The sequence below is a fragment of the Cicer arietinum genome, chromosome 1 (genome assembly GCF_000331145.2).
Source record: "Cicer arietinum cultivar CDC Frontier isolate Library 1 chromosome 1, Cicar.CDCFrontier_v2.0, whole genome shotgun sequence".
Taxonomy (NCBI): Eukaryota; Viridiplantae; Streptophyta; class Magnoliopsida; order Fabales; family Fabaceae; genus Cicer; species Cicer arietinum.
Genome location: NC_021160.2, coordinates 10,331,456 through 10,348,152, shown reverse-complemented (window position 1 = coordinate 10,348,152; position 16,697 = coordinate 10,331,456). Strand labels below are relative to the sequence as shown.

General features: G+C 27.1%; 1 protein-coding gene across 1 annotated transcript; it reads left to right on the top strand.

The window, feature by feature from the left end:
- The first annotated feature begins 6,597 nt into the window (after window positions 1–6,597).
- LOC101514513 (uncharacterized) lies at window positions 6,598–11,291 on the top strand. Its single transcript, XM_004488168.4, has 2 exons — window positions 6,598–10,171; window positions 10,763–11,291. The coding sequence occupies exons 1-2, from the start codon at window positions 6,742–6,744 to the stop codon at window positions 11,125–11,127; spliced, it is 3,795 nt and encodes a 1,264-aa protein (XP_004488225.1). The 5' UTR covers window positions 6,598–6,741; the 3' UTR covers window positions 11,128–11,291.
- The last annotated feature ends 5,406 nt before the right edge of the window (window positions 11,292–16,697 follow it).

The window sequence follows — 16,697 nt, the reverse complement described above, 5'->3', positions numbered from 1 at the left end:
TTCAACCAAAGCTCTTTGATATTATGTTAACAATGATAAACAAGCATAAACATAGAAATGAGGAAGAAGAGGAGAAGAAGAAGAAGAAGAAGAGAAATAACCCAACTAGATGGTACTAAAATATATTGATGTTCGATTATACCACTTGAGTTTAATTTTGATACACTATCCATCTAAAAAAAATGACACTGTCAACAAATCATAGTAAATTATTATATGTGTAACTATAGATGTAGTTATGATTAAAATCAAACGTTTTTAATAATGTGAAAGTAATGATTGATTGACAAGATAAAAAATCTTCACACTGACACTAAATATAAATTAAATGATTCTTTTTTTGGAGGATTAAATTATCACATTTTATAATAATAATTATAACTTTGATAAAATCTTTTATATATATATATATATATATATATATATATCATATCAAATGAGAATGTAAAAGAGTTAAATTTTGACTATATAAACATACATAAATAGTCAAGATTAGAAGAAAAAATCATGTAACTTTTTAAGTGATCATGTGTTACTTAAATAATTTTTGATTATGATCATTTATGTATAGTAATATAGTAAAGATTTAATGTTTTCACTCTCTTATTGTAAAATTTATCTAATTGTGAATGCCAATTGGGCTTTATAAGTCCCACTCAAGGGTAGTTTAAAGATGGAGATGAAAATGATGATCATATACCTCTATTTCAAATTACTTTATATATATAATACGAATATTTTCTATGTTATATATATTTATCTTTTCATACAATATGTATATAAATTTATTTTGTATGTAATATTTATTGTTGCCATAAAATTCATAATAATGGCTTAATATTATGTTTGTTTTATGATTGGATTTTTAAAGTTTTTTATTCTCCATTTGATTAAAAATAATAAAAATTTGGTGATTATTGTATGTTGCGGGGACTGTGGGGGTTCTGCAAAAGGGATTAATTAAAAAAAGTTCAAGATAAGAGATGGGAACAAGGTATAAGAAAAGACCATCTATTTAGTTATGCGTCCAGTCAAATAACATAGGTTTCCACTTAGTGAGGGATATATATATTTTTTTATATATATAAAATAACAATATGAAGGTATTTTTTTTTTTTGTTAAATAAGTTTTTTGTCTCTACAAAATTATAACCTTTAAAGTTTAATTCATAAAAAAAATTATTTATCTTTAATATCTATTTTGATTCTATAGGAATTTTTTTTAGAAATTAAAAATAAAATTCTTTTTATTTTAAAGCTCAACTTTTAAAATTAGAACATAATCTTGAAAATATTTAAGAACAATCCGAATATAAACATTTTATACAGCAAGCAGTGGCGGATCTTGGCAAGTTTTATTGGAGGGATCAACATAAAATAGATTATATATAAAATATTTTTTAATTAATCGTATATATTTGATTTTGGTGTAGTGGTAATCCTAATTTTTATATGTATTAAAAGTACGGTTTGAATCTAAGTATTTACAATTTTGTCAAATAGACTACTATATTTATAATAAAAATAACAAAATCCGCCTAGGACATAAGGTTTATAAAAATCTCTATTACCATTAAGTCATTCCAGAATTTATTATTATTGGTGAGACATTGATTATATACCATTATTTTTATCGAAGAAATTTTTTTTTGGGTGGCTGTGCTCTCCCTCTGTCGGCTAAATACCACTTGTGATCCCTTAACTTAATTTCAGTTAACGTTTTAGTCTTTTATCTTTTTTTTTTCTCGATTTGGTCCTTTATTTTAATTTTAAGTGACAATTTGATCTTTTATGTTTTAAAACGTCAACAATGATATCCTTTTTTTTTACAAAAATTCATTAAAATTTTCAAACAAAATTCATAAAATTAATTATATTTTAGGCTAAATTACATATGTGGTCCTTTAACTTAATTTCAGGTAACGTTTTAGTCCTTTATCTTTTTTTTTTCCGACTTGGTCCTTTATTTTAATTTTAAGCGACAATTTGATATTTTATGTTTTAAAATTTCAACAATGTTATCCTTTTTATACAAAAATTCAAAAAGAAAATTCAATCAAAACTCATAAAATTAATTATATTCTTCAATATAATACAAATTTCATCAAATTCGTAACGCAAATCTTCAAATAAACTCATATTTTCATACTTTATTTGATATTGTTAGGAATAAAGGACTAAATTGGGAAGAAAAAAAAGATAAATGACTAAAACGTTACCTGAAATTAAATTAAAGGACTACATATGTAATTTAGCCTATATTTTATAATATAAAACAAATTTAATCAAATTCGTAACTCAAATCTTCAAATAAACTCATATTTGTCATTCTTTATTTGATGTTGTTGGAGATGAAAATATGAGTCTATTTAAAGATTTAAGTTATGAATTTGATGAAATTACATTATTTTGAGGATGATAATTAGTTTTATGAGTTTTGTTTAAATTTTTTTATGAATTTTTGCAAAAAATAAGGATAATATTGTTGACATTTTAAAACATAAAATATCAAATTGTCACTTAAAACTAAAATAAAAGATCAAATTAAAAAGAAAAAAAGATAAAAAACTAAAACATTAACTAAAATTAAATTAAAGGATCACGAGTGATATTTAGCCCCCTGTCATAACTAAGCTCCATCCATGACGAGAAGAGGACGAGTATTCCTCACATCCTGAATATAAACATTTTGACATCTCTATTTATGATAGGTGTAGAGCCAATAATTTGATCTAAAGAGGACCAAGATATAATCACTAATAAAATTGAGTTTTATACCAAATCCGATACTGGTTCATTTTCCAAACAATTAAGAGAACATATAAAAATTTATAAAGATGTTTTGGTATAAAAAGGAGCCCAGAAAACTTTTTATCAATATTTTGTAATTATTTAGTATACTATTTATTGCAGTTATATTTATCCATTCATTCTATAATGAGTGTGCCTTTTATCTATTTTACACATCTAAAGATATTAACATATATGAAAGAGGATACTAATTACTTTAAAAAAATAATTGATATAAAATTAAAAACTAAAAATATACATAATTTTGATTTTTGTTTATATATTGAAACAAAGAAAATAATATATAATATAATATACTACTTTATTATTATTATTATTATTATTATTATTATTATTATTATTATTATTATTATTATATAAATTATATAAATGGGGCAAGAGCCCCTACTTTGATTTGTTTGTCTATTTTGATCCCCCTTCTAACCACGTCTGGTTATAATCTTCGACATTGTAATCTGAGTTTAATGGTTATACAATGATCACAATCCTTCATCTTACTATGTAATAATATTTTATAATCATATTTTATAACCGTTTTTTAAAAATAACTCACATCCTTTAATTTTATTGGATGTGAATATAAAATTAGTTTATACATATTAAATATTTTTTATTTTCTCTTGAAACCCTTGTAGTTTATTTTTATTTTTATTTTTGTAACGGACATGTATGCATTAATGGATGCATGATATAAGCATTTTAAAATACTGTGATTGACTTATGCATCCGAATTAAAATTACGATAGGTTTATGGAGATTTATATGTAAACATAAAGAAAGCCAAAATAAAAAGTTAAAGAAACAATAAAATTAATCAATCATTATTAGTAAGGACAACAGAAACATTAATATTTAGTGGAAAATAGAGAAAGAAGACAAATTAACCATTTAGAGTAACCAATAGGGTTTACAGCAAATAGCCAATCATAAAAACGAAACGTAACAAAAGGAACATCCTCGTTCGGTAGAACAACCTAATATATACATATTTACAAGAAAAAGCTACCAATGCTAATAGAAAATAAAAAATGCTAACAAATGTCAAAAAATTTAAATGTAAAAAAAAGAATTTAAAAGTTGTGTAATTTATAATTATAAAAAATGATATCTTTCTTTTAAAACTTATTTTTTATTTCCTTGAAACTCCTGTTAGCATGACCCATAGAAAATATATACATAATTTAAATTAATCTTTCTTAAGTTATATATAGTCATGCATAACTAACTACCAAGAGTTCTTTAATTATCAGTGGTTTAGCCCTTAGGAATACACGTTACTTGATAAACTAGATAAATATACAAAAATATTAAATTTAGATCTCGTTAAGTTGTACGTTTTGTCTCGGGTTCGAATTTAAGACGTTACGGTTGTGTGAATTAAGTAATCGATGTGTTTTAAAAAAGATTATTTCGGATCAAAGCAACTTATAGATTAAAAAAAAAAAAAATAGAAGCCGTTTATAAAAGTAGAAGATGTATTGAATTATTTGGTCTCTACTTATTGAATATTCGATCTTTTTCATCTGATTAATTAAATTAGATTTCTAAATAAATATGACCTTGAGATTAAGCTCGATTATTTAAATAAATCAAACTTAAGTTTTATGTGACATGTTACTAAAAAAATAAGGTTTTATGTGATATATATATATTGTAATATATAGTAAACTATATACTTCTATATTACTAATTAATTAAGTTTTTCTTACTTGATGTTATGAAAAATATTAAGGGAGACTATTCCACCAATATTTTAATGATAATTTTACTAGCCTTTGTTATGTATATTATGAAAATGAAAAAATATATGCAGAACTTTTATCTTGAGGGTTTAAAATTAATTTTGAAGGATTTTTAAATTTCAAAAAGTTGTAAATCATTCATTTGTTGGATTATGAAAACATACTATTAGTTTATGTATTCCAACCATTTGATGAAGATTCAACTTTTCATATATTTTTCTGTTTGTATTTTGAACTTGAATTAATGAAGGAAAGATACATAATTTATTTTTACTATAAAGATCAATCCATCTTTTGTTAGCGAAATAATTTAGAGTATCGAAAAGTAATGGAAATGATAGTATCCATAAGCTTCGCTTTTGTATAACACTAACAACTAACTAAACTTTATTAACTAAATTAACAATTAACTAACTGATTTACCTCACAATACACCTCTTTAATTGAATGATTCTAATGACACAATGTTAAGCACCTTCCTTAATTCTTTGAATCTCCAATGGCTTGGTTAGGATGTCAATATGCTCCACTTCAAAATTACAATACATTGAGTTTGAGTTTTTCGCTGGGCCATTTGATCATGCAAGTAATGAATTCGATTTCAATGTGCTTACTTTTACAATTGATTTTTTTGTCGCACGACGATGGAACAACTACAACTTATTTCTTTAACCAAACTAATTAACCAAATACATATGACCTAACAATCAAATTGACAACGATAAATACATACTAGGATCAAATTAACTAAAACAATATATATATAAAATTTTATATGACTAGTACATTAAATGACTTAAAAAACTAGCTAGTTCTATGGTGCTAAAGTGGAACAAGTCTTGTACTCATGCACCAGTTTGTTTTCCTGTAAAAAGAAGTTTGTTTTCACCAATGAAATAAATAATTTTTACCAATAAATCAAAGTGAGATAAGGTTGAATTTATTGCTCCACTAAAACAAAATTTTGTGCATGATAGGACAACACTATTTTTTTTTAATAGAAAATCTAAATAACTACTTCGTCTTCCGTTCCACATAAATGTCATTTTAATAAAAAAATTATTTTAAAATAGATATCATTTATAATTTTAATTATTATTTTTCATACTATTTTTAATAATTATTATATATACCACTTTTAAAATATTATTATATTTTATATTAATAATAATAATAAATCATCAACAATTATATTAATAATAAAAAAAACTCATTAATAATTTAATAAAATTATTTTTCTCTTTTTTTTTAATAATTGTATTTGTTAATATGTGTAAAAAAGCTTCAACGATTTATATGTAATCAGTCATATGAGTATAAAGGGAAAATGAAGTGCTTGCTTTCTGATTGAGGTATTCTTCCTTGAATTTGTTGAGTAAGAAATCAAGCAAAATCCACAAATTATTTCTCTCCGTCACTTCACCCAATCATCCTTGCTCACTCCATATCTTCATGACTTCATTTTTATTTTTTCACGGGTACCTAATTAATTTAAAAGAGTTTAATGAAGGTACATTATCAATATATATAATTTTATATTAATAATTAACATAAATTATAAATTAATAAAAATTATAATTATAATAAAATATTTAAATTGATGGTTATCATTAAAGTGCAGTTTTTTTCAATTTAAAATCTTTGACTGACCGTGTTATTTTTGCACTACTTCAATCTCATTTTAAAAAATTATTTAAAATTAAATATCATTCAAATTTATTAAAATATTTATTATATATTTTAATATATAATGACATTTGTTGTAATATATTTGTATGTGAAAACCTTAAATCACATTTATTGCATAATTTTATTTTTCTTATATTTCCCATAATAAGGCTCTTGACTTTATGAAAATCTCAACTTTATCTCTTCCACATTAAATGACGAAACATAAATGCCAACAATAAGATTTCACTACATGTCATTCCAACGCCATGCATGATAACACAGACACAGTTTCACAGCCAACTATGTGAATGAAACTCTTTTCTGCTACTACACGTCTTTCTCTTCTCACAATCCAAGAACAACCAACCACCACCGCATTCCAAACTCTTCAACCACCATATTCAATTTTCTTTATTTTTTTATACTACTATTTCTTGCAACCAAAGATTTATTCATGTTTTCTAAATTTGTAAAAAAAAATTCAAACTAGAAAACTGCACCAGAATAGCATCAAAAAATGAAAAAATTGAAACTTTTTCACTTGTGCTTCTTCTCTTGTGTTCTATTAGTCCTTTGCAATGGTTTAAACAATGGAATAACTCAAATAAGTACTTTGAAAGTGCTTTTGGAGGTGAAATCATCTTTTTTGAAAGACCCTGAAAATGTTTTGATTGATTGGTCAGAGAACAACACTGATTACTGTAGTTGGAGAGGTGTTTCATGTGAATTGATCAAAAAGTTGAATTCAAATGACTCGGTGCATGCTGTAGTTGGACTCAACCTATCCAACTCGTCACTCACTGGGTCAATATCACCTTCACTCGGTCATTTACAAAACCTACTCTACCTTGATCTTTCATCAAACAATCTTGTGGGTCCCATTCCACCTTCTCTTTCCAACCTCACCAAATTAGAATCTTTGCTTCTCTTTTCAAACCAACTAAAGGGTCAAATTCCCACCGAGTTAGGCTCGTTAACGAGTCTCCGAGTTTTGCGACTCGGTGACAATGAACTCAGTGGTTCAATTCCCGCTTCGTTCGGCAATTTGGTCAACCTTGTTATCCTTGGTTTAGCTTCATGCAGACTCACGGGGTTAATTCCGAGTCAACTCGGTCGACTCAGTGAGTTGGAGAACATGATTCTTCAAGACAACGAGTTAACAGGTCCGATTCCGTCCGAGTTAGGTAACTGTTCAAGCCTCATCAAATTCTCTGCAGCTGAAAACAAACTCAATGGAACAATCCCGAGTCAACTGAGTCAACTCAGAAACCTCCAAGTTCTCAACTTTGCAAACAACAGCTTAATAGGGGAGATACCGGGTCAATTCGGTCAAATGAGTGAGCTTCTTTATCTCAATTTAATGGGAAACAAACTCGAGGGTCACATTCCAATGTCTCTATCTCAAATGGGCAAGCTTCAAAATCTCGACTTGTCAATGAACAAACTCAGTGGAGGGATTCCAGAAAATTTCAGCATCATGGGTCAGTTGAAATACATGGTTCTTTCTGGTAACCCATTATATGGAAAAATTCCAAAAACTTTATGTTCCAATGCTACAAATTTGGAGCAATTAATTATATCAATGTGTGGACTTTGTGGTGAGATTCCAATTGAGTTGAGTGAATGTAAATCATTGAAGCAACTTGATTTATCAAACAATTCATTCAATGGTTCAATACCTATTGAGATTTATAGTTTATTGGGTTTAACTGAACTTTTGCTTCACAACAATAGTTTGGTTGGTTCAATTTCACCTTTCATAGGTAACTTAACAAACATGCAAACACTTGCATTGTATCATAACAAGTTGCAGGGTACTCTGCCTAAAGAGATTGGAAGGCTTGGAAAATTGGAAACTTTTTATCTTTATGATAATCAATTTTCTGGAAAAATTCCTATGGAGATTGGTAATTGTTCAAATTTGCAAAAGGTTGATTTATTTGGTAACCATTTTAGTGGAAGAATTCCAATTACTATTGGAAGGCTTAAAGAGTTGAATTTTCTTCACCTTAGACAGAATGAGCTTGTTGGTGAGATTCCAGCTACACTTGGTAATTGTCATAAATTGAATGTGCTTGATTTGGCAGATAATAATCTCTCTGGTGGAATTCCTGCAACATTTGGTTTCCTTAAAGACTTGCAGCAGTTCATGCTTTACAACAATTCTCTTGAAGGTAGTCTTCCTCACCAAATGGTAAATATAGCAAATTTGACTAGAGTTAATCTTTCAAAGAATAGACTTAATGGAAGTTTGGTTCCATTGTGTAGCTCTAGGTTGTTTCTTTCTTTTGATGTCACAGGTAATGAATTTGATGGTAAAATTCCTTCACGGTTGGGAAATTCAGTGTCCCTTGAGAGGCTTAGATTAGGAGGTAACAAATTTTCTGGTGAAATTCCAAGGACATTGGGAAAAATTGTCGGATTGTCGTTGTTAGACTTATCAGGAAATTCACTCATAGGACCAATACCAAGTGAACTATCTTTGTGTAGTAAACTAGCCTTCATTCATTTAAACAATAACCTTCTTTTTGGACACATTCCATCATGGTTAGGAAATTTGCCTAAGTTAGGAGATCTTAATCTTGCATTTAATCAATTTTTTGGTCCTATTCCATTAGGCCTATTCAAATTACCTATGTTGTTGGTTCTTTCATTGAACAACAATTCCCTTAATGGAAGTCTCTCAAATGATATTGGTGATCTTCAATCCCTTAATGTTCTTAGACTTGACCATAATAATTTTTCTGGACCAATTCCTATTGCCATAGGTAAGTTGAGAAATCTTTATGAGCTTACTCTCTCTCGAAATGTGTTTAGTGGAAACATACCAATTGAGATTGGAAATCTTCAAAATCTTCAAATCGTTTTAGACCTCAGTTACAATAATCTCTCTGGTCAGCTTCCATCTTCTCTTGGCACGTTGGCGAAATTGGAATCACTCGATCTATCTCACAATCAACTTAATGGAGAAGTTCCTTCACTCATCGCCGAAATGCTTAGTTTGGAAAAGCTTGATATTTCTTACAATAATTTTCAAGGTGCATTGGATAAGCGGTTCTCCCGCTGGCCAAACGAAACGTTTGAAGGGAATATCCGTCTCTGTGGAGCCTCTCTTGGGAGATGCAGCCGCAGCCGTGCTTTCCGCAATAAGCTTTCAGGGTTAAATGAGACATCGATCATTATAATCTCAGCCATTTCAACTCTAGCTGCAATTGCACTAATGGTTCTTGCTGTAAAAATCTTCTTGAGAAATAGGCAAGATTTTTCAAAGAAAGGCAATGAAGTTGGCTGGTTTTTCTCCTCGTCTTCGTCGCAAGCACAGAAACGGCTCTTGTTCCCTCTAAGTACTACAGCTGGAAATCGCGATTTCAGGTGGGAAGACATCATGGAAGCTACAAACAATTTGAGTGATGAGTTCATAATTGGTGCTGGAGGTTCCGGAACAGTCTACCGGGTCGAATTTGCTACCGGTGAAACTTTTGCTGTCAAGAAAATTTCATTGAAAGATGAATATCTTTTCCATAAAAGCTTTATAAGAGAAGTGAAGACTTTAGGGAGGATTAAGCATAGACATTTGGTGAAACTGGTTGGTTGTTGTAGCAATAGAAACAAAGGAACAGGTTGGAATTTTTTGATATATGAGTTTATGGAGAATGGAAGTGTGTGGGATTGGTTACATAAAAAACCTCTTAAAGCAAAGAGAAGTCTTGATTGGGAAACAAGGTTCAAAATTGCTTTGGGTTTAGCTCAAGGAGTGGAGTACCTTCATCATGATTGTGTGCCAAAGATCATTCATAGGGACATCAAATCAAGCAATGTGTTGTTGGATTCTAAAATGGATGCACACTTAGGAGATTTTGGATTGGCTAAAGCACTCATTGAGAATCATGACTCTAATACTGAGTCTACTTCTTGTTTTGCAGGATCTTATGGTTACATAGCCCCAGGTAATGATCATACACCATTGATCCTTATTGTTTTTGTTTTATTTTCATTTAGCTTAACCATTAACCTGAGTAATTGTGTAGTTGTCTGGCTGTGTAACATTGTCACTTCCGATTCCGATTGAAGGTGTTTTTGGTGTTCGATATTTGTCCGTGTCGGACACCCATATTTGTGGTTACATTTAGGGTCTGTTACCACTTTTTTTTTTAATAATCACTTTTTTGAATTTTCATTAGATTGTTACAGTTTTTTTTTTTTTTTTAATTAGAATATAAAACATTGTTTCAAATGAGAAGCTGTTTTGAGTAACTTCTCATGAAAATCATTTTTTCATCACAGTAAACACACACATAATAGCTTATGTTTTTTTAATCTATAAATTATTGAATGTCAAGATCACTTATTTGATCATATGCTTTACTTGACATTTTAATCGCAAAATTTTATAATAAGTAAAAAAACAGACTCAATCATTTCTATTATTTGAAATTATTATTGGTGTTTATGTATATGTTGTGTCATTGTTTGTGTTTGTGTTTGTCGGTACTTCATAGATGTTAACGCATCATTCTTAACATATGCTTATTTGTCAGAGTTTGGATACTCATTGAAGGCAACAGAAAAGAGTGACATTTACAGCATGGGAATTGTGCTAATGGAACTTATTACTGGTAAAATGCCAACTGATGCAGCATTTAGAGGAGGCATAGACATGGTGAAATGGGTGGAGATGCACATTAACATGAAAGAAACTGAACGTGAAGAAGTGATAGATCCTGAACTCAAACCCCTTTTACCTTTTGAAGAGTTTGCTGCATTTCAAGTGCTTGAGATAGCATTACAGTGTACCAAAACTACACCACTTGAGAGGCCATCATCAAGGCAAGTATGTGATCTTCTTCTACATGTTTCCAAGAACAAAAAGCTGGATTTTGAGAAGATGAAATTGAATCATTAGTACAATTGAAGATGGATTTTGCTTTGCTGGCTTTTATTTTTAATGTTCTTGTTCTTGATTGATATTAGTGATTTTGGCACTTCAATTTGTATGTTTTGTTCCATTGCTACTTTAATGTGGAGATTTATGAATTGAAAGATGATTTGATATTGCAAATTTTCCATTTTGTCTTTTGCTAATATTTCATGGTGTGCATTCTTTTCAAAATTTTGTGTGCAGAAGACCCTTAACTCTATTGAAATTAGAGGAATCTGTAACATTTCTTGATTAGTATATGTTTTTTTTAAATCTCAACACACTTGCATGGTGAATTAGACACTTTCAATATAGAATATTATTGGAATAGTTCCATGCAAGTATATAATTATCTCAATGTCATATGCTTTTATTTAGACAGTTTTAAATGAGTTTGTGATACATAGTTAAAGAATTTAAAAAATATTATCTTTGGTCTACACATAACATTTTTTAGTTCTAATATAAAGAAAAAAAAGTTTAATTTTCATCTTCTACGTTTTTAAAGTTTTAATTTGGTTCCTTACAGTAGTAATGTTATGATTAGTCGGTCTCTTTAGTTAACTTTTAACTTAAGGCTGTGAAAAATTCATAACGTGTCTAACGAGAATCCAACGTGACTGTTAACATAAATAAATCTGTAGGAAAATGCAAACACTAACGACAAAGATGATAAAATCAAAAGCATCAGATCATAGTCATGCAAAATCTTTGTCAAAGCTCTGTTCATGACTCTTCTTTGGGTTTTTTATTTTTTTTATTTTTATTTTTTTCAATTTGTAATTTTAAATATCTGTATGACAAAGGTATCAGTTTTGAGTGTTGTAGAAACTAGCAAAAGTAGCTATTTGTTGGGTGGGTTCACTCTCCAAATGCAATCCACTATTAATATTATTATTATTGAAATAAAAGAAAGAAAAGAAAAAAAAAGTATTATTGGGCTAAGCCCATGTGAAGGAAATAAAAGACCTATTTTAGATGTGATGAAGAATGAGAACGACAACCACAGAAGAAAAATAAAGGTTTGGTTCCGGTGGTGGCAATATGTGTGTAGCAAACTTGCTCCGTTTGATCTACAATTTTGATAGATTATTTCTAACATTGAGTTTGTTATTTTAATATACAGTCCGAGTATTTTTACTTTTTCTCTGAGAGTTATTTTGGCATACTCGCTTTAGTAGAAAATTGTTATAAGGTTGTTAGTGTTGATTGATATTCCCTTTGTTATTAAGAATACTTACTTATTATGAAGTTTTTTTGGACTAGGTCCCGTAGTTTTTATTTTCTCAAATTAAGGGAAGTTTTCCACGTTAAAATTGAAGTTGTCTTATATTTAATTTTCTATCAATTATTATTGCTCTTAGAATTGTATTTTCTGTTTGATTATTTATCTGCACAAGTGGGGAAAAATATTTCAATTATTGTGATACTAATTAGTTTACCAACACTAATTAGTATGAAAACAACAATAGTGGCAAATATGAATAACACATAGTTTGAAGAGGTTTTGGTGGGTTGTAATTTTATTAGCCTTGCTTTTTATTGGTGATAGAGCTTGATACGCAAGGTTGTAATTGTAAGGGTAGTTGTGGTTATGTGCCATATGATTTTGATTGTGATTAAGAAATAAGAGAAAAGATGAAGAAAAGATGAAGAACAAATGTTAGGTTTAGGGTTAAGGATAAGATGAAAAATACAAGTGGTAAGAGGAAGAAAATATTTTAGATTTTTTGAGTTACTTTAATTTTGGTCCCCCGCCTACATTGCTAAATATGTGGCGGTTAAAGAGTGACTAATTATAGACCACGTCATGTCACTAATTATCAGTCAACTTAATGTCATAGATTAAATTGAAGTTGTTTGAATGAATTGAAAATAAATTTGAATTTTTAATTGAGTCAAATAATAAAGTGACAGTGTCATGGTCATAGATCAAAATTATGATTTACCATAAAAAATTCATCATATGCTCCGAAGCATATTTAGTTCTAAAATAGTATAGTATACGTTGTCGATATATTGTAGATTTAGTTTCTCTATTTTTATTGATTCATGAAATTGGTCATCCTATTTTAAAAATTGACAGTTTTGGTCTCTACTTCTAATTTTAAATTAAAAAATAATGACATGAGATACTTTAAATAACGTGACGCATATAATAGGGTGATGTAGAATGATTACCATTCATGAAATTGGAATAAAAACTTATAAAAACTTATATTTCAAATTTGAACTTTTTATTTATTTTTAATTTAATTAATGACATATAAATAATTAATGCATCTAGATAGTTCTATATCATAAAATTATATATTATGTCAATAAAAATATGTCAAATCATTATTTTTTTAATTAAAAAATATAATGAATTGACTAAAACTACAATTAATCAGTATATTAATATAATATTATTTGTATATTTAATTCTATCTAATGTTATAATCAAACACAATATTTGAATCTATCTACCCTGCAACTTGTGTGAATATATATCTATTTTAGTCCAACGGTATGTGATGAACTCATCAAAATATATCCGGGGATCTGATAACTTTTTCTGACAATGTAAAAAATCATCGAATATATATACTGCATTTACATCTCTAAAAGCTGCCATAAATGATGTAGCTTGTGGCACACTGAACACCCACTAAAACAAACAGTTTAAAAGAAGAAAAAATTGTTGAACGGCTCTTAAAAACAGTTCGAGGAAATGAATTCGTAAGATTCAAAACATTTCCTCTGTTTATTGTTAATTGATCCATGGTAAGGAAAGAAAACCGTTGCATATGAAACAATCATATAGTGATATTCTTATAAAGTTTAAATACGTTATTCATCCTCACAATTATAATCTTTTTTATTATATTTTGATATTCGTAAGATTTTTTTTTATTTAATATTCTTATAAGCATAGTTTCATTTAAAATAGTCTTTTCATTTAATTTATGTTACAAAAATTGTCAAATAATTAAAATATAACAGTTTTTTAATAAAATAAAAAATTAAAATATAATTAAATTATAATCTTTTTTTAATCTTAAATTCATTCAATTGTTCTAGTTTTCTTCCAAAAAAAAATTTAAATTGCGTTTTTTTCCCATCGTTTTAGTCATCTTCCTCGTCATAATTTTCATCACCATCACCAACATCTTCATTCATTTGAGATTTATCACCGTATTTAAATTTGTCGTTACTATAATATTTTTCTTCGTCTGGTAGTACTTGTTGGAGTGTGTTCTATAATTGACTCTTAATTAAAGTTTTTCTTCTTAACGTGGAGATTAACGGGTTTTATGAAAGGATATGGAAAAGTTCAAAAGTGTGAGTATAATTAGGTTGTAGAGGGAGGATGAACAAAAAAGAAAGTTCAAATCCTGGTCTTAGTAATGGTAAGAGGTGATGAAGGAACTCGCGATAGTGATAGAGTTGAACCTTTAAACAAATTTATTCTGTTTTTCTAGATTTTTTGTTTGTTTTATGAATTGCGACACAACGTAAGGAATTCTACAATAGGAAAAGGACTGAAACGATGAAGAAGAATGTACAATTTAAATTTTTTTTATAAAGAAGACTAAAATATTTTGGATTAATTTTAGGTTTAAAAAGTTATAATTTAATTATATTTGTTTTGTTTTTTTTTTTTAATTTAAAAATGGTTATGTTTTAACCGTGTTAAATTTTTGTAACATAAATTAGATTAAATGATTATTTTAAAATGAAACTATATTTACATGGATGTTAATCAAACAAAAAAAGTTACGACCACCAAAATAAAATAGAAAAAAATTATAATTACAATAATAAAAGACATATTTAAACCTTCTTGTAAAATATAATTTAAATAGGATCTAGAGTAAAAAATTATCTAAAAAAAGTGAATTAAATCTCATAATAAAGTTGAGTATTGATTTTTTAACTTATTAATTTGTTAGTTTATTTAAAAAATAAGTCCTATTTAATTGTTAAGTAGATATTTATATAGGATTTTAGACTATATCACGTTTTCACAAATGTCAATCTAGACTTCATAAATGGTTCTATAACAAGTAATGTATCCGATTTATGATCTGTTTGAAAATGTCAAAAAACAAATTTATAGCGTTTGAGCTAACAGTCCTATTTAATAAAACTCTGTTTGGTAAGACAAAAAAGTAAGTTTATAACTTATAAACTATAAGCTTTGTATGATAATAGTCATTTATTAGCCTATATTATTTTTTAATAAGCTAATTCAAATAATTTATAACTTATCATTTTTTCCTTCTAATTTTACTTTATTGTTGTAACTAAAATTCTTTTTTATTTTTTATAATTTTAAATAAATAATTTTAAATTTTAAAATAATTTATACAATTTAAAATATTTTAATAAATAATAATTTAAAGTAAATAATATAATTATTAGAGTTTAAAATAAATAAACTAGCTAAAAAAATATAAGTAATAAATAATTTATTTATTATAATTTTAAATTATTTATAAATAATTTAAATTTGAAAATAATTAATATGTTAAAGTAAAAAATTTATTTTTATTTAATTTAAATAAATAGAAAATATATCAGATTTATAACTTTTAAAATACTATATTTTAAATATTTTAAACATTGATTGATAAAATTTATTTTAATTAAGAATGTCATTTTATATTTTTAAATTAAATGGACTGCTAATTTCACTAAATATTCAACTAGCTTAATAGTTATCAGGTATAAACTATCAACTATAAGTTATCAGTTAAGTTTATTAAACTGAATCTAACTATTTTTTCTAATGTGCTTATAATGTTTCTTTTTCAAAGCTTATATAGTTTTTTTTTTATCTTTCATTTTTACTCTCATTGTTTTAATTGAAATTTTTTAAATATTAATTAAAAATATATTTTTACGTCATGTTATGATCTTTAACTAATTCAACCGTTAATTTTATCAAATTTTTTAAATTAAATCAAATGTCTTCTATCGACTAATTTATTCACTATCTATTATTTTCGTCAAACAAAATCTTAGATTGAACGTTTTTAAAATAAAATCTAACTTGTGTATTACTATATATAATTTAGGATATTCTCATGTTCCTATATTATTGCAATAAATTTTTTTTCTCACAGATTTCCTCAAACTAAAATTATTCATGTTCGAGACACAGTCATACATTAAATATAGATAAATGATCTAATTATAATTTAATTGTGATTTTTCACATTGTGGAGATTAATCTTTTCAATTAGATTTAACTTCCTTATTTTAATGCAATATTAACAAAGGAGAAAGTGATCCATGTGCATTAATTAAGTGAATAAATTATAAGGTACACAAAGACGCTCTCTTTAGTGTAATTTCTCTTTTCCTTTTATACTTAACGACCCCACAATCTCAACGGCTCATAAACTAACGTTTCTCAAACTATATCCCACGTACTTATATTATTACATTACATTTATATTAACCACAATATTTAAAATAAAATAAAAAAAACATTACCTCCCTATTTTTCGTCATTTTTATATATTGCACCCTTCTTAGCACCTCACACATTTGTTTTCTTTCTTTCC

What these genes read in the sequence shown, in the direction of transcription:
- LOC101514513 (XM_004488168.4), top strand. Translation starts at nt 6,742, where the DNA reads ATGAAAAAATTGAAACTTTTTCACTTGTGCTTCTTCTCTTGTGTTCTA. An exon ending in TTATGGTTACATAGCCCCAG is followed by an intron (nt 10,172 to 10,762) that starts GTAATGATCATA and finishes CTTATTTGTCAG; the next exon opens with AGTTTGGATACTCATTGAAG.